General features: G+C 33.0%; 3 protein-coding genes across 5 annotated transcripts; 2 read left to right on the plus strand and 1 right to left on the minus strand.

Moving 5' to 3' along the window:
• Window positions 1–194: 194 nt before the first annotated feature.
• Ago1 (protein argonaute-2) lies at window positions 195–27,637 on the minus strand. Of its 2 annotated transcripts, XM_070308405.1 has the most exons (14): window positions 26,999–27,637; window positions 24,461–24,735; window positions 20,461–20,577; window positions 15,673–15,819; window positions 15,281–15,561; window positions 14,905–15,211; window positions 14,606–14,828; window positions 14,375–14,522; window positions 14,029–14,292; window positions 12,606–12,924; window positions 12,097–12,448; window positions 11,408–11,741; window positions 11,118–11,317; window positions 195–11,015 (listed from the first exon to the last, which is right to left on the minus strand). In XM_070308405.1, the coding sequence occupies exons 3-14, from the start codon at window positions 20,570–20,572 to the stop codon at window positions 10,907–10,909; spliced, it is 2,796 nt and encodes a 931-aa protein (XP_070164506.1). In that variant the 5' UTR covers window positions 20,573–20,577; window positions 24,461–24,735; window positions 26,999–27,637; the 3' UTR covers window positions 195–10,906. The 2 variants fall into 2 exon arrangements, with proteins under 2 accessions (XP_070164506.1, XP_070164507.1); XM_070308406.1 differs by lacking the exons at window positions 20,461–20,577; window positions 24,461–24,735; window positions 26,999–27,637 and adding an exon at window positions 17,768–18,082.
• Mrpl53 (mitochondrial ribosomal protein L53) lies at window positions 18,810–22,013 on the plus strand. Of its 2 annotated transcripts, none has more exons than XM_070308408.1 (4): window positions 18,810–19,042; window positions 20,830–20,942; window positions 21,298–21,544; window positions 21,931–22,013. In XM_070308408.1, exons 1-3 carry the CDS (start codon window positions 18,897–18,899, stop codon window positions 21,507–21,509), a joined length of 471 nt encoding a protein of 156 aa, XP_070164509.1. In that variant the 5' UTR covers window positions 18,810–18,896; the 3' UTR covers window positions 21,510–21,544; window positions 21,931–22,013. The 2 variants fall into 2 exon arrangements, with proteins under 2 accessions (XP_070164509.1, XP_070164508.1); XM_070308407.1 differs by having other exon boundaries at window positions 18,811–19,042; window positions 21,850–21,937.
• On the plus strand, window positions 22,009–22,450 carry LOC138939982 (uncharacterized). Its single transcript, XM_070308409.1, has one exon. The coding sequence runs from the start codon at window positions 22,009–22,011 to the stop codon at window positions 22,198–22,200; it is 192 nt and encodes a 63-aa protein (XP_070164510.1). The 3' UTR covers window positions 22,201–22,450.
• Window positions 27,638–27,783: the final 146 nt, after the last annotated feature.

Below are 27,783 nucleotides of genomic sequence, written 5' to 3' on the forward strand. Positions count from 1 at the left end.
ATATTAGAACAATGTAAGAGGGAATAAAAGCCATTACAAGTAGAATGCACAATATGAAAGTTCGACTGTAATTGATTCTCGAGATGAAATAGTTTGTATTATATTAGATACACACATAATGTTCAAGAGATACTGTCAGATATAGGTGTGTCATTATTTAATGTGGTTGAGCAAGTGGGTGTAAGTGATGTGTATGTCTGTGTGTGTGTGTGTGTGTGTGTACACTTAAATAATTTATATACAAAATGATAGTGTGTAGCTCTTGAAAATCGTAATCGTTACAATTATAACGACGCGATATTATACGTTAATATCGTACGTTCTTTTTATAATACAAAATATCTTTGAGCAATCTTGCTGCACACATTGTCGTACAAGATTACGATATTTCACATTCTCTTTTCAACGTGTGCCAGTGAATCTAATTCCCCCAACTCTTAATAATGTTTTTTGATTACATCAAAATTTCACTTTTGTATTCAATTACCTATATGACATATTCCAATCACGCGCATTAATCAGTGATGAGAATTAATATCTTATAAAACATATATCTATATTTTTTTCTCCTTTTTTTAAATAATTTACAAAACATTTTCTATATTTAATTTATAATTTATCATCGCATTATTTTTTAATATCATCAGACCTACGTTATCTTTGTATAATCACTTTTTTTTATCCGTGTTAATAACGTGCCGTATTATTTTCATGATACGCGTAAAATATAGTTAGTCGAAAGTCAACTGTCCGAATTAATTAAATCCGTTTAACCAGCTGCTGGCCTTTTCTAGATTACATCACCGACTATAACGTACACATAGAAAAAAATACAAAAAAAAATTTTTTTTTTATTTAACCGAAATTACATATATATATATATATATATATATATATATATACATATATATATATAACATTCTGATCGAGTCTGGTGCCCAAGATATTAGAAACATGTACGTGTACATATTGCATGGATTCTCTCGCGTAATTCTTTTTTATTTTATTTTTTTCTCTTTTTCATCACAAGTATACGTGCGTACGCTTTGACGAAATCAAAGGGTGAATGTTCGAAATGTTCTATCCGAGAAAATTACTTCGCGCTTCCGGATTTCTCGTCGAGCCACATTCGTCCGTTACGCGGTTTTTTTTTTTTTTTTTTTTTTTTTTTGCGGACAATAAGGAATTGTCATTCTTATAGTGCTCTGTAAACTGTCAACATTTATTGTCGATATTCTATTACTGGCAATATATTAACGGTTCAAACACATACATTTGAGAATTAATTAAAACGTCGGAAACGCTCTCCACGACCGACTGTCTCCGACTTTTTCGGGCATCAGCTAGAATCTATAATTTAAAAGATAAAAATATATCTTATACATTAGTCTTTTGAATAATATTAATAAAATATCTTGTTTAAATAAGCATATTTCTTTTTTTTAAGACTGTGTGACTTAAAAAAACTATACATAAATTAAGAATATATATAATCCTTATAATGTATTGGTCAAGAGTATTCCGAGTTTATTACATTCACATCTGTTTCTGCAAATTGTTGCAATTAACACGCGCTAAGATAAAACAGCATTTCATACATCAAATATGACAAAAAGGATATTGTAATATTGTATATTTCTTAGATTATAAATATATAAATTTATTCAGCTTTTAGAGAAAAAAATAGATGTGAGTCTCAATAAAGTCGTACAAGAGACATAGATTTAACAATATATAAGTGCGTGATTAGTTATACATATGAAAGAATGCGTGTAGAAACGACAAGAAACATTGATAGTTTAAGAGTCACTTTACAAAGAAACAGATAGTGCGCCCGCCAAATTGGCATAATATTACACGAAATACTGACTTAATATGTAACTTTCTTTAAAAATCTGCACGATATCTCAAAATTCTGCTCTTGATATTTTGCTGTATATTTCAATTATCATTATATACATAAAATGCGATACGTCTGATTTTTACACAAACTAACCATTTTTACCTATATAATCTCTTTCCCCTCTTTAATTCTTTAATCTCGTAGAATGATATTGTAACTTCACTAGCACTCGTGACAAATTTTTCTTGCTACAAGTGCGTTTCGAAATCACGGATGTTATCGGTTTTTTCTCATTTCGTGTTTTCAGATGAAGTAATGGTCGATCGACTTGTAACGCAAACGTAATTAGCGAATGTAATAAACTACATAAGCTACAAACACAATAACAGCAGGATATAATCGTCGGTATATATCTTACAAAAGTTCAGAAGCTAAAATTTAGTACGAGAAAATTTGATTAACTAGATAATCCCAAATTCAACAATTATTTTCGACGACATAAAAATTCTAAGTATCTCAAAGAGAGATATATTTAAACAGATGTATTTGTAATGTAAAAAAAAAACATCGCGTATGCAAACTCCATGCTTTTGTAAATTTTTCAAACACAATATATTATCGGGACAATATACTTATTGAGTATAACATAATAATAATTAGTATATATCTATATATATTCATAATTATTATTATATACACCTATAATTAAAATACTACGGATTCCATTTGCAACAAAATGATACTGATTTTAATACCATATAGAAATATGATAGCGACATACGAAGAAATATAAAATTAAACTCTGATAAATATATAGCACACATCATTGGAACTAGGAACATGAGGCTCGAATGAAACTGCTGCTCGATTGGCCAAATATATGGAGATTACGCGAATAGTTAAAAAAATAACCGTGCATATTGGAGAAATGCGATTTTAAAAAATTATACCGATCTTAATCTTTAGCTGCTTGTGAAAATAAATGTTTCACGGCACCTGCGTGACGATTACTCGAACGATGATCGAAGATGCAGAGAGGCACACATAATACATCGGAGATTTACACAATTTATAAAAAAATGTAGTTATACAAATTTTTGTGATTGCCATGTTATTTTTTATCCTGCCGTTTTTTGTAAAGTCAGATATCGAGCAATGTAAACGAATGAGAGCGAGTTACTTAATTCCGTGTTTCTAATTTGTACAACTCGATGACCTCAAGATAAAATTATTAGTTTTTTTGTTAAAAATATGTTCAATTTATATAAAACTTTATTTATATATATTTATTATATATATTTTTATATACAAAATTTTTTTATTTATATGTGTATGAAAGTCGATTATTGAATTTCTAGAATTAGGAGCGAGATCTGTTTGAAGATATTGTTCGAAAGAAGTCGCAACAGGTCATGGACATGTTTCAGAACAAAATTATTGTCCGAGACGATTAATATCATTCACAAACGAATAATAGCTACTTCTGACTATTGTCTATCTTTTTTTCGTTCGCATTGCTCAATAACAAATATTTCATAATTTATTTAACACGATATATAGAGCGTTCATAATTGTTTGCAACGCGCTGCCTGTTCCGATTTTTTCGTTTTGCTCGATTTCGCAATAAATACTTCTTGTTACAAAGACTATCGATATTTAATATAAGATGATAAACATGCATTGTGCTCAAAATCAAGGATACCGTGATCGTGTACGACATACATACACATTATTGGGCTATTAATTATTTAAAACTTACTCGTCCGACACATTCATAAATATATATGTATATATAACATATTTCGTACACTATATATGTGTATGTTACATGTGCGTATGAATATGTGTGTATGTATTTATGTATGTATGTATATATGTGTGTATATCTTACAGCTAATGTTTTTACTCATTTTGACCAGGCGTGATTAAGACTCCAACAGATATAATTTAAGTTTATACTTTCAGCGCGCAGCCAAGTTGAACAACTCGCCGACTTTCGCCTTTTCGCAGCATCCTCTCTCATTCCTTAACAAGTACCTATCCACTTAAACTTATGATCGCTTAATCAATTAATTATTATCGACCGTGCTTTTCAAAACTTATCTACAATCGCCTTGTTTTCTCTTTATTCAACAAGCTCTCGCTTTAGTGCTCTTCTTTAGAATTTCGAAAGTCGTTACTCACACGTTCAACCTTATTGTTTGCAAATCTCAAATACGCGCGGGCGAAGCGCCAGGCACTTGTAGATACAGAAAGTTTATATAATAAGTTTTCTTTCGAACGGTGGGATCTTGAGGTTTCTCAATGCATTGACATTATCGTGTTAGCAGAATTACAGATCAGCTATAAACATTAGTAAAACTAAGCTGAAATTTAAGTGTTCAGTGAACAACAGACGTTATTTCTACTTTTCTTATAGAAATCAATATAATTTCTTTTAAAAAAAATCTTAAAATTAAAAAAATTATATTTCACATAATATTTCTCTCTATATGTTTAAGATTTTTTTTATAGATACAATATTTTCTTAATATTTTAAGTTTGTAAAATTATATCTCATCTTCCTCGAATTCTTAAAAGAATGCGTCAAATCGCTGTTATTCAACTCTCCAAGAAATTTTCTTTTTTTATAATCTTGCAAACTTCAGTTATCTTCGCCTAATGTTTACAGAAACGATCCTGCGAACAATAAATGACTCTTGTCATGAATAATGGGTATTTCTTACTTTTGACTCGTAAGAGAGAGAACTATAAAATATTAGCGATTCAATTTGAATATTAGATTTAGAATAGAATGTTAATCCACGATATATTGCGTTTCAATCCTTCATGTATTTACCAATACCCATTGTTAATATTTATGCAATTTCTTCTTTTTTATATTCCTTACTCTGAAATTTTTTAATTCATATTATTCTCATAAACGTTACATTTGCTTCAAATTTGATATATATCAGATTTAAACTTTCAGTCGTGTATTTCAGCTATTTATGTATCAATTATATATATATAATTGACACATATAAATTTATTCTAGCTTCTGACGATACACGACTGAAAGTTTAAATCCTGTAAAAAAATGCTTTCTCTTAATAACATTGTCAGAAGATACTTGATTCATTCGAGGAACTAAGCAACTTCATAGCTCGATTACAATGAGAAAGCCATTCTCTATTTCTATATAATAAAAAAAAACTTCAGATACTTTGATTTTAATATTATAATATAGTACACATCCATAAAATATATAACTTAAAAAGATATTATTTATAGAGAATTATATATGTACACTGGAATGTCACAAATAATGCAATAATAATGTGCCAAATTTACTATTGCATTTGAAATTAAAAAATGTCAAGTTTTTTCAATGACGAACGATATACACCCGGCAGTTTCGATATAACTTCGGTATGTGTATTTTATTCGACTATAATAAAAAATTGCATCTTGACAGATTCAGCTTTCATCGTTATTAAATTATCTAAAGCATAATTTCGAATCGACGATGCTAAATCGTGGATTAACACATGATTGATATAAGTATAATAGAAACATCATTGAATGTAATTTTAACGTAAAGAATACGGTTAATGCTCCCATTGTTGTTTTCCTGATAGAGCAATGTAAGAGATCAATCATTTATCTCTGTTTTTGTCGTACAAGTCTCTTAAAAATATAGCACTATTAGCTATTTCACTAAAGAAAATCGGTCTACAGAATTAGATATAATTGTCGAATGGTTTTTTCTTTTTTTTTTTCTTGATGATAATTAAACATTGTAGTCGAGTACACATAGTAGGACAGAGACAGAAGAAAAATGCGTAGCCGCTAGGTTTAGACACTCGAAATTCGGCGTTAAAGTCATCCCCCTTCCCCATCGTCAACAAAACGACCTAATCTACATAAAGCGTTACTTTTACTAAATTTAATCACTAATCCCAGTCGTTCCTGCATCATGTTACGTCTTATTATTTTTCCAGACTTGCCGTGTTCATATTTCAGAGACAGGCTTTCTCTTTCTCGTAGCATACTTGTATATAGCATGCATACTAGTAGTAACAGCACATACACTTAGAAATTAAAGACAGAACTATACCTAACTCTAATGTCGTCCTCTGTCGTTACGTTAACGCTATTATTGATCGTTTCATCCATTGGACGCTGGCACTCTTAAAGCTGATACTTTGAAACTGATACATTTCGCACACGCCTTAAGTAATAAGCGAATTTACAGTGTATAATAAAGTCGCTAACGTTTCCGAAAAGTCAAAATTTAGCGATAAAGATTGAAGATTTCAGTATTTCTACTTTTGATACGCATATATGTCTCCCATACGCTAATGAAACAAAGATTTGAAAAACTGAAATATTCATATATATATTTAATGTGTCTCATAAAATATATATATATATATATATATATATATATATATATATATATATATATGTGTGTGTGTGTGTGTGTGTGTGTGTGTATGTGTGTGTGTGTGTGTGTATGTAGTTTTATATTAATATCTGTATGCATATATATTTTTTATACAAATCTAAAAAATCCACATAATATTACGCATATATGAGATGGAATATCTTTGCAACATATTACATTTTCTAGAACAGAAGTTTTTAAGATATTGCAAAATTAATATTACAGAATCGTGATTTAAATATTACTTATTCTTTATGCGCGTATTCGTGCAATTTATCTTATGTGTTTTTTGTACCATAAGCTTAGGAGACTATTGATGGCGAATCTTGGAAAAGTAGACATACTCTTGACTTTTCATAAGATAGAACTTACTATTTTAATAAGAAGTAATAACATAAAGAGATACAGTAATTTTACTATAACCTTGTATGTGTGTGTGTGTGTGTGTGTGTTAAGTGTGCGCGTGTAATATATATATTTATATAGATATATAAATATAAATTATTTACCTTACATTAAACTTTACATCTCATAGTTGCATGCTATGAAATTATACCTAACTTTTTTCTAGGTTTTACTTCCTTATTACAATTTCTCAGTTTTTCACTCAATTTTTTTTTATATATATTCTAATTTTATACATTTTAAGAAGAATTTGTATGTACATGTATTAATTATCAGTTGTAATTTTTCTAATAAATTTGGAGTTAATTTATCCCCGGCAAAGATTTTCACAAAGGCTTAATTACCGTTTTTCTAACATTGAAAATTAACAACTTTCAGCAAATCAAACTGCAAAAGAATATAAACAAATAAAAACACATTTTTAAAATGAATTCAAAATTTGACAAAAAGTTTCATAGTAATAAAAAACTGAGTTATATATAAAGCTGCAACGGTTAATAACTTCTAATTAAACATTCTCATAAGAAATGTCCATCTTATATAGTCGTGGAGCAATTTACTGCTAAAAAAAAAGTGAAATACTTGAAATATTTTGCATATAACGCATACATCCTTATCTTAAATCAAGGTTTATAGAAATATTTATGATTTTCATTGCCGAAAAATGGATCATTTACGAATAAATTATTGAAATGTGTATTTGTAAATAAGAAGGACTAGTTTCGTCTTTCGTATTCTCGGTTTTTTCTAGTCTTGTTTTCGTTCAGGCGCAGGAAAATATCGAACCGAATTTCTTGCTTTCGAAAAAACACGAGAAAATAAAAACAGTGATATACAATATCATGCAGTCGGTTGCATAACAACATTTGACATGCCCGCATTCATAAGGATATTTTATGATATGCGATTCACAGATTTTCTTTCATTTTCCTTGCGAACACGAAGCTAAGTTGTAAACCATATCAATGAATTATTTAAACAAGAAAATGTGCTTTTTAAATCTTACAGAGAAATTTAACAGCTGAATGTAACGGTTTCGTATACCATTAGTATACTTTGACTGTATATCAAAAACAACTTATTAAATTAATTAATTTTGTGGTCAATCAATATATCCGATCTCATTTTGGTATTCACTGGGACATCGATTACATTATTATAGCAGCTTCTTATTTGCCTTAAAATCTAATTCGCATCATCTACAATTCATCTTAGTCTAATAACATTCATCCCTTCGTACGTCACTTTACCAGTAACGGTCCCTATATTTTGTTGTCGCTTATTCACATTTGGTACCTGTGTGTATCTTCAACAATGCGAATAAATAATTTTTTCCTTTTTTTGTTTTATTTTTCCTCTTATTTAATATTTCTCCAATATTTTACCCATTTCATCAATTGTCCTGACTATATTATCCGAACTATGTCTATACCTGCGTCGTTTCGAAACAGGTTTTGATGATAATAAAAGCCGTTATATAGCTATCAGCGCAGATGTGCCCGAAAAGAAAAGTAACGCTTCACCTAAAAACCACGAATTCTAAATATTCGTTATAACTGTGGCTGCGTCTAGTACGGGCCGAGAATACAGAACTTTTTACTTTAAGTTCTACATGCTTTACTTTAACAACTAGAATAAATATTACTAATAGATCAAGGTCCTCTCTTTCCATACTTTCCGATATAATATTAACATTATATCCTTTATAAATCTAATATTAGAATCATTAATACAGTCAAAGGTAGCATTTTCGTTCTTTTACATGTATTAATCGATGGTTCAATAAAATAATTTTCCAAGAATATTCTCTCTCTCAATAAAAGCATTGTTATTATTAATACTGATTTAAAAACTGTCAGAATCATAGTTGATTGCAACGGCAATTCGATTTCCCTATGCGAGCACTTATATAATTATAATAATAATAATAATAATAATAATAATAATAATAATAATAAAAAACACTTGAGATATATATTAATGATTCTAACAGTAATACATAATAATTTAACGCGACGAGTTATTGATACATAATTATACACCGTATATTACGATTTCTGTTCATATATTAATAGAATTTTTTGAATCTATTAATATATGATCCTACCCCATAACTTGGATTATACATGTTATTTCCAAGGCTTTGCTCTTATTTTAATTATTAATAATTATTGTTCCAAAAGATTATTGAAATAGATTTGCACAAGAATCGCGATCATTAGAGTAAAAATATGAAATCCCTAAAGTTTGGCATTATCAAGCAAAAGGATAATTATTCTCTTAAAATTGATAAAAGATCTTACTCATATAATACTCTTATAGCTAATCTTGGTTTTCACAATCCACTCTTTTTAAAGCAATAGCTAATCCTATCAATTACTAGTGCATCTTCACGTTTGCATAATTTTATATTACATCAATGCAATATCGCGATTTATTATTTTTATCCCATTTCTTGCACGTTTTGTGAAAAGGGCTTGTTATCGGCCCACATTTAATGCCATATAAATTCGGCTTATTCATAGCCATTATTCTTTTATCTGAGTAGATAACGCCCCGGCTTATCTCGGACACCAGACACGGATATCCATTTACTTTCATTCCCGATACGCATTTAACACAGATAAAGTTGTATACATCCTTAGAATTACATCCTAGCTGTATCTCCTAGTTCAGTAATGTTATTGATAGTTGTAAGCATAGATTATGAGCTGCGTGCAACGTGCAGACGATAACACGGCTTAATGAGAAATTAAATGAAACAAATAAAATATGCATTCTAACAATTAGTAGCATTAAAATGACCATTTCGATTAAATTATGCTAAATTTGAACCCTAAAGCTTAAAGTGTCTATTTGAGAGAACAACTCTTAGAAATATAAAGATTAAGAGAATAACTCTCTGCATTACTTTTCAATAAGATATCATCATATTAGCAAATATGACTATGATATCTTATTAAAGGGAGAGTGACTTTCAACAGTATTTTTTTTTCCAAGTAGACACTCGAAGCCGTTTAAAAATTATGATGAAAGTCACATAAATAGCGCGAGTTCAATATATAACATTTCCCGGCTAGTTTTACTACATAATTGTCTTTATGTATGAAGATTATGTCCTTTCTTATCCATTAAGCTACTTAGACGAACTATACACACAAATTGGTGTTGTTTCATCGGTTTTCTTGAGAATACTCCAGGATTATTTTTAAAATGATTTTGTGAGTGATTTAGACTTTTAAAGTGCATCTCGTATAAAAGATAGCGACATTGTGATTCAGATATGACATAATGTAACTCACAATCCTAAAGATATTATCATCATCAACCGACTATTTAGCTTTTATTATGCCAATCTCAGCAGCATGATTAGAGATCTAGAATTTACAGAATTTACAGAATGGAGTTGTACACTCATGAAATAAAAACTATACACACATACAACAGGATAACAGTCTCGCAAATAGCGATTTATACAATCATGATTTTGGTTCTTTTGTTCTTTCCCCCTTTATTTTGCACACAAATGCTAGGGAAAATTCGTTCCCTGAAAAAATAAGCGTAATATGCCGCACAAATTTCATTATGAAGCCGTTTAAATCGAAAAGTACTATTTATCTTGAAAATGCAAGATAGTGCAGAAATCCATATTTGGCTTAAATCAATCTGTTATTGGTTTAAGGTTTAAGAGGTCACACCCAATCACCTCTATAATCTAACCTAGCTTAATTTCCATAAAGAAAAAAAGAACTTGTTTAGCTTACTTTCAATCTACCTTTGCAAATGGCTTTGTTTACCAGTGCAAAATAACTTAGTCTGATTTAGAAACTGCGCGCGCATTAATTAAAAGCACCCTCGTAAAAACTTACTCTATACAAAGTTCATAAAATCAATCGAGAACTCGCTCTTTCCTTTTGTACAGATGTGAATATAACATACAATATATGTCACACATATAAAAAAAGCTATCGTATAAATTCGATAAGAAGACAGAAAAGAGAGAAAAAGGAAAGGAAATACAGAAAATTGACCATTCAATCGCTCTAACTGTTAAATAGTTCAAAAGTTTGTGACGCGATGCGCTATAGTTGTACTGTGACTTTTCCCGGCTGTCCGATGAAGCTTCCTCATCGGTTTCACTGGTCACAGAGGTGCAACTATATACAGTCATTTTCTCACAGAGATAAGCAAGACTGAATTCATATGATATTTCGATCCAAAGAACAGAATTATGCAAAATACATAACTCGTTTTGTGTCAGCGTGAACCGTGATTGCTCGTGCCATCGCACCCGGTGTCCTGTCTTCGCTACAACCCGATTGGTGGGAACCTTCCCCACTGTAAAATCAAAAAAATTACGATACAATTAAATTTCTCGAAGCAGCGCCCAATTCCGTTGTATTTATGGCGATATGGCAAAAAGAATGTTCATGCACACACCTATCGTGCTCTTTCTCGACCAAATGGTATCTGGCTCGGAAAGCTACGAGATGAGCGTAATACGCCGGTGCTGGTATACTGACGGATCTCGTGCATCTGACATAAGTATGACACAGTTGGTATGTGAGACATTGTAATTCGTCGCTTTCAAAGTGATTATCATCCCAAAGTACATGATAATGCGATGGTCTCGATGTGCCCTGAAATGATAAAAACAAGTATTTATAGAAATGCATATGGTGTATTTGTGACAATCGAGCATGTTTTTGTGTAAAGACTAATAAATTTACCTGGATACCCTGGTGACTGCAAAGATAAAAGTCGAATTCCGTCGGATGAGTTATGCACACGTCGACAGTTGTGCCCGCCGGAATATTTCCACTTTTCCCGCTTTGTTCCTTTTTGTCTGCGCAGAACAGACGCGTGTGATGTCTCTTCTGTACCACGATGAATGTTATACCGGGTCTATAATCGATCTCGAGCTTGAGGCATGCTTCACGAATGGCAGTTAATTCGTGTTGCAGAACGGTAAGAAACTGTCCTTCGGAAACGCCATCGCGATACAGAATTATTCTATGCGGTTTATATCCGCCCGTACTCTTGTAAAACATTAGAAGCAATTCCCTTAAAAAACAAAAAAGATACCGTTAAATGATATATTTAACAGCACAAAAAAGTAAGAAGCAAACATGAAATAAATGTGACAATACTTTCAGTAATATGACTGATAATTATCACTTTTTTGATAATTTTGCGATGTTTATTAAACATGTAAAATTATAATTTTTAATGATTTTATATAATAATTATTATAAAATTTATGGCAAAATGTCATCAGAAAAAATCTCGATATCATATTTACTGAAATGTCAGATAATTAGAAAATATCTACGTATTTAAAACGTATATTTATTAAATGTTTTGTTGTAAATGTTTACTAAATGTTTTGTTATTCTATAAATTAATTCAAACCGCTCACCTAACCATCGAACTGAGTTCCTGAATTATCTCTTGTCTATGCTGTTGAACCCTAACAGTCGCTGCATATCGAGATGGGTGGGCATCCATGCTGCCCACTACAGCGGCTATGCTAGGTTTCTTGTTATCTCCCGCCGGCGGGTGAGTTACATCAGCTCCAAGAAATATAACTGGTTCGTTAAACACTTTCGGTCTTATGCTAGGTACTAGAATGCTATTGATGCCTCCTAATTTGACATTTATTTTAAGACAGAGATTGGATAACGTCTGCGGCGATGTCTTATTGACATTTTTCGCTTGTACACATTGAGTCGCCATGCCTAATAATGTATCTCCTACTCTTTTTACTTCAGCTAAAAAAAAATAGAAACATAAATTATTTCAGTTTAACACATTTACAAAACTTACATAAAATTATTCTGAAATCACTTAAAACATAAAACGTAAAATGTCATGTAAAATATATGTAATTTAATCTGAGACATTCTATTTTATAGCATATATAATTACCATATACAGGAGTTTTTCCAGGTAGTACAACACAAACTAGTTGCAATTGCGAAAAAGTCGATTTCAAGTATCTAAACATGGGTTCGACTTGATCCGGTCCAGTAGCGTATTTACAAAAACATGGTTGCCCAATGATGGGCATGCCAGCATCATTACTAATTTTCTGGAGTTGCGTCGTGAATAAACGTAGCGCGTCTTCGCGTACTGTTCTTTGTGGCGCAAAACAAGCAATTGCCCACACCCTAATCTCCACTCCAGTAAAGAACTGCTTGCCACGCATATCCCACACACCTTGATTAGGCATTGCCTGCTGCTTCGTCTTTAGGGAGAAAGATATATGTTATTGTGAGCATTTAAGCGAATTTGTTTAAATAAATAATATATAATTATCCTAGTAGATGTATCAGCGTTTCCATACATTTTTTTATTCGCAATGCAATCAGTTTTAAAAATAATATAAATAAAAACTTCTATGAGATTCTCTGATTTTAAATCTAACAGAAAAAAATAATTTATATATGTATAACCAGAAATATTGTTGTTACACTGCATGGAACAAATACTGATGGCATCAGACTTTCGGGAGAGATATATGTTATTGTGAGCATTTAAGCGAATTTGTTTAAATAAATAATATATAATTATCCTAGTAGATGTATCAGCGTTTCCATACATTTTTTTATTCGCAATGCAATCAGTTTTAAAAATAATATAAATAAAAACTTCTATGAGATTCTCTGATTTTAAATCTAACAGAAAAAAATAATTTATATATGTATAATCAGAAATATTGTTGTTACACTGCATGGAACAAATACTGATGGCATCAGACTTTCGGGAGTGATATCGGACTGCAAATGTAATATTAGTTACATTTGTCAACCGTAAGCTATGATTCTTTATCACTGTAGGAGAAAAGCTGTTTATATCTTTGGCATATCTATCAATAATAATTTATCACGATAGTAGTTTGAATACTCGTTACACTAACAGCCCAGATATCAAATCAACCAGGTCTAAAACCCATGCATTTATTTGACAACTTTTGGCTATGTGTACAGATATATATATCAAACAATTCCATTATTAAATATATATATTGATAATTTATACTATTTTCACGAATATAAATTAAATTAAGAAATATATAAATGTAAATGCTACTATGTTATACAAGATGTAAGACAAATATCGAATCTATGCCCAAATTAGGAATAATGAATAACATGATAGTGCCTTATATCCATCATAGCTCTTTAACATTTTATTTTGCAGTATAAAATATAGAAAATATAATAAACTGTTCATCGAACACACACATATCCAATGCTATACAAAAAAACTTATATGCTTGCTAAAATTATTAGTCCTTGCAAATGTGTGATTCGACTAGACCTAACTGATTCAGTTGAAAGTTTCTCACCTGTCCACTGAGGGAACTTACGCGCCCTCCGTACTGCAGCTTGGGCGGAGGTAAAACACGACCCCTAACTTCCATCATACTATTCGATATAGTCAATCCAAATTCTTGTACGTAAGAATCATTGTTAAAGTCAGCCCTTCTAACTAGATTGTTAATCTCCCGTTCGCGATCTGGTGCAGAACGCGCTGTAGCTTTGATCATGGTGGAGGTCTGCATATCAGTTAACTTCTTAATACAACGTTGTCCAGCAACAATATTGCAAACCTATAATGTCATAAATAATTGTTTGTCATTTTATATCCTCTATAATGAAATATGTTTAAAAATTAAATGTTTGTGCACAAACCTCGAGTGGCAAATACGTATGTTTATGTTCTTGGCCAACTTGCAAGCAAGGAAGATGTGGGTGACGCAACTTCATTTTGTACTTATCTAAGAAATATTTGGCAACTGTACATTCGACTGTTTGTCCATTTTCCAGTTGCAATGGAAATCTGTAAGTTAACAATTATTACAATGTTGTATATTTCGATTGTTTTATTCTGACGACAATATTATCATTTCAATATATGCTTACGATTGCATTTGAGCTGGTTTACGTGTAACATTGCACACTCTATACTTTCGCTTCATAGTTCCGCAGTGAGTTATTTCAATCTTGAGACCTTTGATTTCTTTGGTAAATTTCACTCTTTGAGAATCTGTCAGTGGTTTTCTTTGTTCATTGATATCTCGGATATCTAATACTTCACACATAAATTCTATAACCGGCTGCGCTTTGTAGAATGCAGTGGCAGAGACTAAAAATTTAGATAGATGAGTAACAAAGTCATAAAGGCATAATATAAATCAAAAATTTTTCTTCCGTGCGTTTACCATCAATATTCAACATCATTTTCCATTGTGATGGTCTCACTGATTGATGGAATCCAAACCACACTTCCCTGCCTCCGCCTAATGGATGATAGTATCCTTCTGGTGTACTAAAGAACGATCTACCTACTGGAGTGTATGTCATAGATGGTAAATGCCTCATTACGACGTCTAAAGCGAGAACAGCATCATATGGAATTTGTCTAGTTCGTCCCTCTAGAGCCTCTTCTAAAGCAAATAGCGATACCTGCGCCAACCATTTTATAACAACACGGAAAACCCTATCTTTACCCTCACCAGGCAGTGTGACCTGCAAAGATAATTGTATAATAATTGTCAAGCAACACATAGTTTAAACTTTTCAATAATAGTAACTTACCTCTAATTCTACTTTATCATGCCCAATAGGCAAAGGGTCCCTTGTGTACAAGTTATTTCTGCCATCAAATACAGGCTTACGAGATTGAAATATTTTAGTATATGCATGAACCATAGTTTCTACAATTTCCCTATTAACTTTCCGAGGACATTTATCAGGCTGTATGCTAATGTCATAATGATGAACATAGCCACGTGGCATACTAATTTGGAAGTGGTTAGCTCGCAAACCAATCGGTCTGCCTTCTCGTCCTATGTTTGGTCTTCGAGGGCATGTAAACACTGGGCAAAAGAATAATATTAATTATATATCAAATAAAATTAATTTTCCATCATTTTTTTTATTTAGCAGAAAACAGTTTTATTTAACAAAGTTATAAAATGTATACTTACTTGGCAGTTCCGTAGGTTGAGGAGGAGTGTGTGCCTGTTGCGCGGGAACAAGCCCCATATTGCTGGGAGCTGCGACACTACTTGCCGCTACTCCCGCTGCTGTCCCAACAGAACCACCACCGCTTGTTGAAGGTCCAGGTGGAGGGGCTGCAAAAATATATAAAATAATATAAAATATTTCTCAAAAAAATCAGTATATCAGTTATGTATACTTTGTCTGTATTTATGTGGAATAATATTACATACTTGAACTTTGCATCTTTTATTTCTCTTTGTGTGCTCGGGGATGCTCAGTTTATTATAATCAGATCGTACAGCAACAAATATCTATGCGCAATGATAATAATCCACAAGATATTGCAGACATCAAGTAATTATTATTAACGACGAATTTAATATTAAATGCTCAATAAGAAAAACTTTTTTAAGTCAAAGTTAACAGATTACAATATCTTACAGTTCTTTTTTTTTTATATATAACGTGATTAATAACAAAATGCAAAAAAATATCTCTAGACATATTTAACAAGATAATTAACAAAATATTCTTTCTCAACATCTTCATATCTTAAACAAATAATATGCTGAATTTAACACCCAGATAAATTGTTCAAGCGTATAAACATTACATGATACTGTCATATCACAGTTAAAAAAAACAGAAAATAAAAAACATAACTAGATATTAAATAACACATAACATAAAAATGATAATATTATCCTTACTAAGTTATATTACTTTCAACATTAAATATGGATTAAATTAACAATTACTATTGTTGCGGCTATTTTGTTTGCACATTTATTTTATTCTGCTAAAATATCCAATATTTATACGCTTGATAGTTTATTCAGATATTGGAATCTTTCTGCATAACTTTGACTGTTTGTAATTTAGAAAAAATTGATCGATTCATAATCTTAAACTCACATTATGCCTATGCAAAAAGATATTTCTATTATAAATCTATAAAAAACAAACACTATTAATATTTCATTAACCAATTTTATATTTAAAAGTGTGTGTGTTAAAATCTTTTTAAAAAAATATTCTACCGTGTCATCAATATACAAAATCTTTTTGTCTATATAATAATTTTTCAGAATTGCATAAATTACACAGATTCTAAATTAATAGTATGTTAAAAACATATTTTGTCATTATTTAGATAAATCTTATACAACAAAATTATAGCGGTAAAAACAGTTTGTACTTTCCAGAATAAATTGCAATAGCGCTTTAAATATTTATTTCCAACTTGAAACATTTCAATTTACCAAAACCTATGTAACAGATTACGCATAGCTATTAAAGTTTAACAAGTGATATCGAAGCATCTTATGATATGTATTAATATCACATAGTATATATAGTATTTAAAATATATATATACTATTTTTCAAATTCAACATGCAAACGCTTTAAAAAAATGTTTCCGATAAGTATGCTTTCTAACACAAGGCAATCATTTTAATATACGACTTATGCAAGATATATAACACACACATAATCGTATAGTCTATTTGCCTAAATACAGGATTAATTTTCTATCTATGCCATAAATTTAGACGTAGATCTGAAAAGAAATATCACGGAAAATCACCGATTTCAATCAATAGATTTAAGGCCATTAGAGAGAGAATAAGCCTATTTTACTTAAATTTACTTAGGCCTAAAGATTCGATTCTTTGTCTATCAGATAAGATGATAATTTAGAAGGGGATAGCAAGTAGTCAGATTAAGATTAGCTAACGCGTAAAGATTCATGAATCGAATCGCGGGTGAATGACGACACGCGTGCCTGTTGAACGAGGTTCATCCGAGGTCATCGAGCGAATGATCCGCGGAGGATCACGCACGGGCGTCGCGAGTCCCTCCCCTGCCGTAAAGTTTTTTCAGACACGACCGATAAACAATGAAGGGATCGGATAGAGGAGCATCCGAGGGACACCATGACGGCCGAGCGAGCGTACGTATCCGCGAGCTAGCTCGCTCGCGAGCACGCTAGCTCGCGGTTGTCAGCGGGACGTTGAGAGTGTTTACGGGGGTTTTCGCGGCCATCCGGGACGGGTTTGACGAAGCAGAGACACTCACGTTGTCCCGCGGGGTACATATTTGCTGCCGTCGAGTGCAAAAGACCAGATAACCACTAATAAATAAGTAAAAAATTCAACACAAGACCCCGCTGGCCACACCACACGCTGCCCCACAACACACACTGCGAACACGACACCACCACCGAACGAGACTGTCCATCCGCAATGGCGTCCGCTAGCGCGGCGCCCATTGGCCGCGCAACCTGGACTAAGGCGACTCTTCGAGAAGTGCGGCGGTTCGACAATTTTTCGCACCGCGAATCGCAACCAGAGAGCGTTCCGCTCGTTCCTTATACACGACACGCGGGATTTCAACATTATTTCCAACAATTATTCCGATTCTATCAATTATTCCGAATATCGTATCGTTCGATAAGCGTAAAATTTTTCATTTGACATTAATTTAAAACGTTACAATAATTGACTTGAACAATGGATAAAAATAGCGATGAATGTGTGTATCGATACGTGTATGTGTGTGTGTGTGTGTGTTCATTTAATTGACACATCATTATTCCTCTTCCTCTATTTTTTTCTAAAACTCTAGTCATTTCATTCTTAAAATATTGCCACATTCGTATAATTTCATAATCTAATATACCTATATCATTAAATAGGATATAATATTAACTTTGGGCTAGAAGAAATAATTTCACGTTACAACGTAATATTCACATATATGCATAATCAATATCCAGTAGCCATTCTGACGTTATTTTGACGTCAAATTAGGTCAAAATGACGTCAGAAAGACCACTTTTCCTACCTAGGATATATTGTATATCATACATAAAAGAAGTTATAAGTATTAATCCCGATCGCGATAACTCCAAATAATAAATTTTGTATTTTTAACATAATCCATATCGCTTATAATTCTTCCTTTTTTTTCTCGAGCAATATTCGTAAAAGTAAAAAAAAAAAAAAAAAATTATCGACACATCGCGCTCGATGATCATTATAAATGAAGACTATTGCGCAAGACTTGACGCGCATACTGCGAAACATATTGCCAACCTGTGATAAAAATGGCCGGATGGCAACACTGACACGGCAAGTTCCGGCAGTGCGATATCACGACCAAGTTCGTCGCGCATGATTACGTGTTTACGTTTCATCGTTGAAAAATGTCGATCCACTTCAGCGGGTGCCGAACACGCTCCGTCGGTGTGATGAGCGCGATCATAAAGCAGTTAAAGAGAATCAATCTAACGCCAGTCAAAAGGATCGACTTTCGTTTCGACCCGTTTCACAAACACGTCAAGCAGACGAGGTTAGTCTCTCTAAAGTTGTCCGCGCATCACAGCGATTCCGCGGAAATTATGAAATGCGATTGACATAGATTTTTTTTTTTTTTTTTTTTCCGGTAGCATCCATACGAATACTCGCGTTTTCAATCATTCTTGTATTCTCGAATAAAATATATCCGTAATGTCTTTGTCAAAATCATATTCGCCCTTTTTAGATTCTTGGAAAATTAAAAATAAATGATTTCTTGAAAAAATAAATAATTTCTCGAAAATCGCGAGATGAAAACATTCATGCAAAAGTCGTAACTAATCTTTTTATCACGTAATATATGAAACTCGATTAAATACATGAGATTTTAAATATAATGCGAAACTATTTATATCGAGGAGAATAACATTTCTCTCTCTCTCTCTCTCTCTCTCTCTCTCTCTCTCTCTCGGAATCTGGATTAATACTTTTGTTCAAAATATTGATACTTTATAATTATCTTTTATTATCTTTTATCTTTTATTAATTATCCGAACAACGTTGTTATGAAAAAAAAAATTAATATATCGAACGTACATAGTTTTGAACAGAATCATATTTCGCAAGATGGTAAAAACCACCGCGAACTGTCAAGTGAGGATCAGATCAGGTTAGCGACCGATGACGTCGATAGTGTACGCACGCGCAACTCGCACCCTCCGCGCTAAGCTAGCAGACGATCCGCAGTCGCAGCCCCCGTTCTTATTTATAGAAGTGTCTTGATCGTGCGGCCGTTATTAGTCAGGAAAGCGTTTTAACCACAGAAATTTCTCGATCTACTCCGTCGTGCGCTGTGTACGTGTTTCCAGGATAATCGACATTCGAGGTACAAAACGCAGCATGTCCGAGGTAAAGAACGAGACAACTTTTTCCCTAACTGCCCGTCCCGATTCTATTTGACGTTTGTACACAATCGTGGCTACGCGGCTCGATACTATTCGCGACGTGAATTATCTCCATCTCTCTCGTTTTTACATTAAATCAGATAAAAACTTCAATTGTCAATCGAGTCCGCGCGAACGTCATTTCGAATAGCTTGTACGTTATATTCCCTCCTTTTACTTACTTTCATTTTTAGAATTCTCCCTTATCTGATCCTATCATTCGTTACGGTTTTCAGTCGATAACTATGTAGATGAAACGAAAAGTTAATATAACGATCAAGATGTTTTAAGATGACTAATTAAATTGGATTATTTACATAGTTTTAACTAATTATCCTGAATATTTTGATAGATATAAAAATGTTTCAAGTTAAAAAAAATGACCATATATGTGCTTATTTTTTTTATCACTAAAGAAATATCAAAGAGAAATGCGCATAGATAAACGTTCCTTGCGATTCGTTATAAAATTTCTTACATTCCTTTCTTTTTCTTTTTTTTTTCCCCCTTCAATTCGAATGGAACTTACCATTACATTGGCCACATCCATACGCTTTGCCAAGCATGGAGACGGCTGTAGTTATACGAAGGGTGCTTAAATCTGGCATTGGAAGCGGTAATTGCTGCTCCATTTGTGCCATTTTGCCTGTCAAAGGAAACAATAAACATTGAAAAATATAATGGAAATAATTCGCGTATTTGACTATCAAGTGACAAAACTGCCAAAGCTAAGGATAGAGAGAGAAAAGAGAAAAGAACGGAACATAGATTTAGGGAATAAAAAATTTAATTTCTATAGCTTTAAAGAGAATGTACAGACATGCGCTGTTGTAATCGATGCGACACTTCGTTATAGATAACGCAAAAGAATAACGTGCATAACGCTTTTTACTTGCAGAGATTTTCAATTTTACATTAGCGCGCCGAGAATCTGTTCAACAAATCCGTATTGTTTGATGAAAACGGAAATCGTGTGCGATCGTTCCGAACCAACAATTACATTCAATCTTCGTGAGTATGACAAAAGTATTATGTGTTCAAACTCATCATTCATGCTCTAGAATATATTAACATCGCAAAAGAAATTCTTTCACACAAGCATATTATATGTCATATTAATATTAAAAAAAAGTATTAATAAAGATATTTTAGATATGGAAAATATGTAGAATATTTTAAATATAATTCTGCAGCTTATCTAAGAAATTCTTAGTACATTGTGTATTAATAAGAAATCTATTTGCTAAATTAATAAGAATAGAACTGCAATTACTTATTTATTTGCTTAAAATAAACTTTTCTTATACTTTCTCTCCTACCATCGCGATCACGCGAAGATAGATCACACGACTTCTTTACTTTTCAGAATCAGGTGAAAAGGTGATATTAAAAACAGCTTTTTTAACGTCTCTGAACATTTTGGAGCTTTACAACAAACATATTACTAAATTAGTTCCGCCTGATCCAGCTGTGCTCGAAGCTAAAAAAGAGCTCGAAGAAAAGAAGAAAAAGAAAAAGAAACCACATCATAAACAAAAAGAAGGAAAAAAGAAGAGGCCAGTAATACTATTGGGCTAATTAATTGGCGATTTATTTAGATCGCTTATTGAATGGTAATAAATTAAATATCTGATTTTTTTGTGTCCAAGTTTTCATCGAAGTTCATTTAAATATAACGAATATTTTGAAATTATACCTTTTCAACATACATCACTGAGATCGTTTTGTCCTATTTTCTGACATGTTTTATAAAAAGTAATTTAAGTGAAAAATTATACCTGCTAATTCGAGAAAGTTATCAATTATCTACAACTTAATTATTTTATTTAAATTAATCTTTAAATCTACTTAAAAGTTCGTAGAAAATAATGTCAGAATAAACATTACAATTTACAAATTATCATTTATATTCTTGCAGGATTTTTCATTTCCTAGAAAAACATTCGATCTGTATTAACTTTATAATTTTGATACTCATCAAAATATTTGATTACGATAGAAAGCCGATCATACAAAAAAAATATCCGTGCAACATTGTTTTGTTGATCTTAAATTTACGGAAAGGAGGATAACGAAAATGGCAAGCGAGATGGGAAATAATAAAGATTATAATTTAAGACTTATCGATATGCTCTACAGTCAAGTTCCAGCCTTTACCGATGTATTTGACGAAGAAACTTGGTATATTTTTGTCGTTTGTTTTGTAGCGGGTACTTTTTTAGTCGCATTTATTCTTTCGAGATTTATAACTATAAAACCCATTGAGTAACACCATGCATAGCGAATTCAATTCACGAGATGTCTTGTATACTTTTTCGTATTACACTTTCTCTAGATTTTCTATAAAATTAGTGTCATCGCATCAAGTTTTTATGCATGTTACAATCAGTAAATTTTTCAATCAAGTCTTATTCTTACAATTAAATAAAATTTTGCGCTAACAAACATCGCAAAAAGATATACTTTGTAAAAGTGATGTATCGCAAATCATTTGTGTTCTGATAATAAAATAGCATTAAAGAGATGTACAACTTTGTGTGAAACATTTTATACAATTTTTCTTCTTGCATAACTTCCTCTTGTATATAAACAACATGATAAAAAAAAAACTAAGGCTCATATCGATATAATTAATATTCTCGAAAAAATGTACAAAAATTTAGGAAACTGCAGTAGGGTAATTGCAATATACTAAATACTAAATACTAAAATAAGAGCTCCACAGAGGATATATATATTTATGCTAGTGCGTTGTAAATATACAAAATAGTCTAATAATCAACGGCCGACAAATACTCTTCTTTGGACAAGTCCGAATATAAATTAAAGAATTTAAAAGTTTAACAATTACATTCAAAAACCATATTTCATATCACGTTACAATTTTTATTAATTGCATTGCTACTCAATTGATTATTTTCTTTATGAAAATAATATAAAAACAAAGTGAATAAGTGAGTAAAGAAAGAAATTTATAATATTTTTTGCAATAAGCGTGAGAAATTCAGAATTCCTCGATTAGTCATTAGTTATACAAACATTTATAGTTTTTTTTTTATTATGCATATAATGATTAGTTATATAACAAACAAAATTATATTATTTATCAGCTACATCAGTGCAATTTTTACAGCAATTTCATATTTATAAATGAATAGTTCTGATCCTACTAGCATAATGTAATATTCAAAGAAAAATAATTTTTAATCTACTTTATAAATCACTTCCATGCGATTAATAGCATAATACACAAAAAAATAACGCAAGATATCGTTCATACGAAAAGTTCGACAGACCGGTGCGATTCTCGTTTTTCGAGTTCGCCGAGTAATTCTCCATCTCCTTTCTTCTGTCCACTTTTTTTCTCTTTTTCCTCTCTCTTCTCACTCGTTTTTTTTTTCATTTTATTTATTTGCATGTGCGTTTCGCTCCTTTCATCATTCTTTGTCCGTGCATTGCTATCGTCTTTGCTACGTCTCTTTAAATTTATAACATCTCTCTCGCTCTCTCGTACGCTTGCCTTAAATCGGATTGCTAAGAACTAGGTACCTTTGTCGTACGGAAGATTACTAGAAAAAAAAACTCGCGGTTTCATTTGAACAAATTAACTTTGTGATTAACGTTGCTCGACATTAGCAAGATGACGTGTTCTACGCTCGCGATAATAAAATCGTAAACATGAGAACTGAAACAAACAACTATTCATTTTGCTGACACTATAATACATAGACATACACACACATGTCAGAATTTATATTTTTCAAAAACCCTTGAATCTTTGCCACTCTTTAAATGTAATTTATAGTTAATTTTTGGCAATTTTTGGTTCGTATTCTAAACATCTATTTAACGCAAGAAGCGGTCAATTCTCGGTCAAGCTAAATGTGCGATGAAAATATAGTCGATTATATTTGATAACAGATTTGTGAAAGATCTAATTTAAAAGATTGAAAACAGTAAGACAGAGATAAGTTTAAAGTAATTATTTCAAGCAACCTACAGAAATGATAAATATAAAACAATATATATAAAGAATAAATAAATAGAAATTATAAACCTAATAGAGGGAGATATTACTACAGCGAGAACAAAGCAATTTATGTTGCAAATAAAATGGCTTTAATTCTTTCAAGACGATCTTTTACAGTTATTATAAAAAAGAAAAGAGAGTATAAAAATTATATATTATATTACATAAAATTTTCTTTCAAAATATAGTAAATCTATGAACCATCTAGGCAAAACAAATGAATAGATCTTTTGTATACGTATTGATTTCCTTTTTATATCTCCAAAAGTTCAAGATCTTTTTGGAGAGGGGAAGAATATCGCCAGAATCTTGAAAGAGTTAATGGCCAATGGAATTAAAAGCGTGATAATTTCGATAAATTTGATTTTGCACCTGCATGTACGCGATCAGATCATTCAATGATCACTATCCTCGCGTGTTCGCAGATAAACCAAATTTGGCGAAATTCTATAGATTTCGAATCACGCGATAGCTTCTCTGCGTAGCGTGCTTGACTCACCTTGTTTTGCGTGTTTCTTCGGGATGACAGTTGAATTACAAGATGCGAGAATTACGGATCGTTTCGAGCGTAGAATCTGTGTCTCTTCACATTACAGCGGCATTTCTAGCCGTCAGTTCACGCGCGCACGACGAATATGCACTGCGTTATTATATATTGTCCACGTGCGTACGCGGACTACGCGGTCACAAAAGCCGTCGCGAACTCGGGGAAATCGCATCCCTCACAGCCACCGACGTCAACAAAGTCTTCACACGTACACGTGACCACGTCGACTCCCTGCAACACACACCCATGCATGAATGTCAAAATTTAAAACTCTTTCAAACTCGGTGCACTCGCAAGATCAAGAAAAGACAGGCAGGCAGGCAGGCAGACAGTAATGATAAACTTTCTATATTTAAATCCTAGAAAAATTCTTTATCTATTTCTTTAAATAAAAATGTGTTTAATTTCCTGAAAATAAATTACTCATAGGCATCTTTTAAAAGATAACGTTAAGACTTACATTTTTTACTCGTTTACATGTGATTTCAAAACAGCATATAACAAATGTGTACGAGTATGTAAAGTATTTTTTCGCCATCTTTTCTTTACCTATGTTACTCCAGCTCAATCGAATTGCTCAACATCTGTCGTAACATTACCATAAAAAAATAATATAATGATAGATAATTATTTTTTATAAAATGTAATCCTATATCCGTCTTTGCAAAAGTATTCATTTTTTTACTTCAATACGTAAGAGATGAAACGTATGAAATAAAAAATACACTCGATATGCAAGGCAGTTGTCAATTGTCAACGAATGGCATAATATTTCTCGATTCTATTTCAACTTTGTCGTCGTCTGTTCATACGAACGTTTGCACGCGCGCGCGCGAGTGATATCTTTGTGAATGATGACAAAAGCCGAGAGAACCAAGTTCATCAATAATCGACACAATTAAATAAATCCGAGTGCTCGGCCCTTATCGAATCGCTCGATATCCAATTTTTTTCATCTTTCTTTCTCAGAGAATTTATTATATAAATATCTCATTTAAATCTCGTTTAAAAATACTCCAAAATATTTATCGTAATATATTTTACATAGAATGTAAAAACCAATTGAATTTCAGACATCAAAGTTTTATAAAAAAGAAAAAAATGTGGCAATACGCGTGTGTGCGTCAAATAAAATTAAACAGATCGCTACTTGGGATATAGAAATCGATATATACCTAACGCACACCGTGCATATTTATAAGACAAACTAAAGCATCGCGATATAAAGTATAACGTGATTTAAAAGCAGAACGATGTTACCGTCGTCTAACTTCCACGTGCTCTGCATATTGTGAAATTTTTAGCTATATGCGTGTATCTTATATCTTAATGTAACTAATTTATTTGGATTGATCGAATTCTCGGACTAGATAAAATTCTTGGTTTCTGTTGTTCTGTATATTGATTTTCGAATATCTTCTACGGAATAAAAACGAAGAGTTAACGAGATGAAATATCACGACTCGGATTTAAAAATTACGGCTTTAAAAATATATGGTAATTCAACTTTTATTCTTATTAATTAAAAAATTACATGGGAAAATACACGCTAAACATATGAGACAAATGTGACGAGTGCAATGAATTGTTTCGAAAACATCGTTAAATTAATTCTCTTGTTCGCGCGGTGCGTTAAGCCGAACGCGAAAAGAGAAACGTTACTTCCGCGTACGTTCGACGAGTCGCACGCGTACAAAGAACGCTTAGCATGTACACTATACATCCTCCGTACATCTTTGTATATATTGTCTGTACGTACCGCAAGCGACGAGAAAAGAAATTGGGTCGTCCGACCGGTAGCGCCGGACTCGCGCGAGTGACGTTTCTCGGAGCACGTTTTGCCGGATGATAAATCGCGAAAGGCCATTTCGCGTGCTCCCTTATTAATCCCTTAAAATTATCTAAAACAATCTACAACGTTCTACGTGCATCTCGTTTTTTTTTTTAACTCGGACAAATGACAGAATGTACTTTAGACACGTTTTATCATATGTATAAAATTATTTTACAAAAATTGCATTCCCTCCTATTAATCTTTTAATGATGTTACACGTAAATGCATTAAAAATACTCTTATATATATTTGAAATTTGTTTAATAAATGGAGATCATCCCCATTAGAATTGCTTTCAGAAGCTATCGTTATTTATCGCGTTATATTTTGCACGCGGCAAACATTACGCACGTCGCCACGACAACGAGAAGACAATGACGAGAACGAGGACGAAGGTGATTCATATCTTATGATCTGCTCAGAGCGCGCGACCAATGACACTTGTCTAACCTTCAACTGAATTCCTCGGCCGCGACGAATTGTTCTCGCGATCAGCGTGTCAAAATGCCTCGAAATGCCTACGCGCATGACGCGACGCAAAACCCGACGCGGACACGACTTCTTCGCGGCCACTTGGCTCGCGAACCGAATCGGCCGGAATCAAAACAAAGAAGAGAAACATTCGGTGCGCGCGAATCCGCATCGCAAAAACAGACTTACGGATGTAACGGATGCGTGACTCCGCGCCGTGTCCCGATGTCGACGTCTACGTACGCGGCGCTCCCGCGTCTTTCGGCACCATTTACCGTCCGTCTACCACCTCCTTCTTTTTCTTCTTTTTATTTCTCCTCTTCTTGTGTTTACCGCTGCTGCTGCTGCTGCTGCTGCTCAAGGCGTGTCCTCCGCTTTCACTCACGACGCGATGCCGCCGGACGCGCGATCTCCGCGGCGCGGAGCCGCCAAAAACGATCACCAAGTGTCAAGGTTGCCATTGTGCCACACGTATAGGCGGCGCGCGCGAGTATCAAGCTCTCGCACACAGTCTCGCTATCTCGCGTCACCTCTTCACTCCCCCACTCCCTCTTCCGTTTTCCCTAGCCTATGCCTGCTTGCCTGCTCGCTTGCCTTCCCCCGCCCGCCGCCGCGGTACCGCTATCACAACAATGCCATTATTGCGATACCCGCAGCTTATTACACGATGACACTGGCCACGTTGCGTCGCGATAACCGATCGTACACGCACTCGCAAACGAGAAACTCGGGCCTCGTTCGGCTCGACGCGTTATTTCAGCCGCGGCTTTTTCAGCTCTGAATTTCGCCGAGGCGCATTCGGCAATCAGCGTTTCGCGAGGGAGTCCCCCTACTACTTGTTCGATTCGCGCAGCCGCGCGCGCGCCTCTCAGGGCTGTAAACAAACGGGCGCCCGCAAACGGGGTCTTGTTTACAAACAAAACGCCCGGCTGCTCCGATCGAAGTTGGAATCCGCGCGGCAACGAGCCCG

Source organism: Polyergus mexicanus, unplaced genomic scaffold (genome assembly GCF_030449975.1).
Source record: "Polyergus mexicanus isolate NDT 795.1 unplaced genomic scaffold, iyPolMexi1.0 SCAF_15, whole genome shotgun sequence".
In the NCBI taxonomy this organism is placed as follows: Eukaryota; Metazoa; Arthropoda; class Insecta; order Hymenoptera; family Formicidae; genus Polyergus; species Polyergus mexicanus.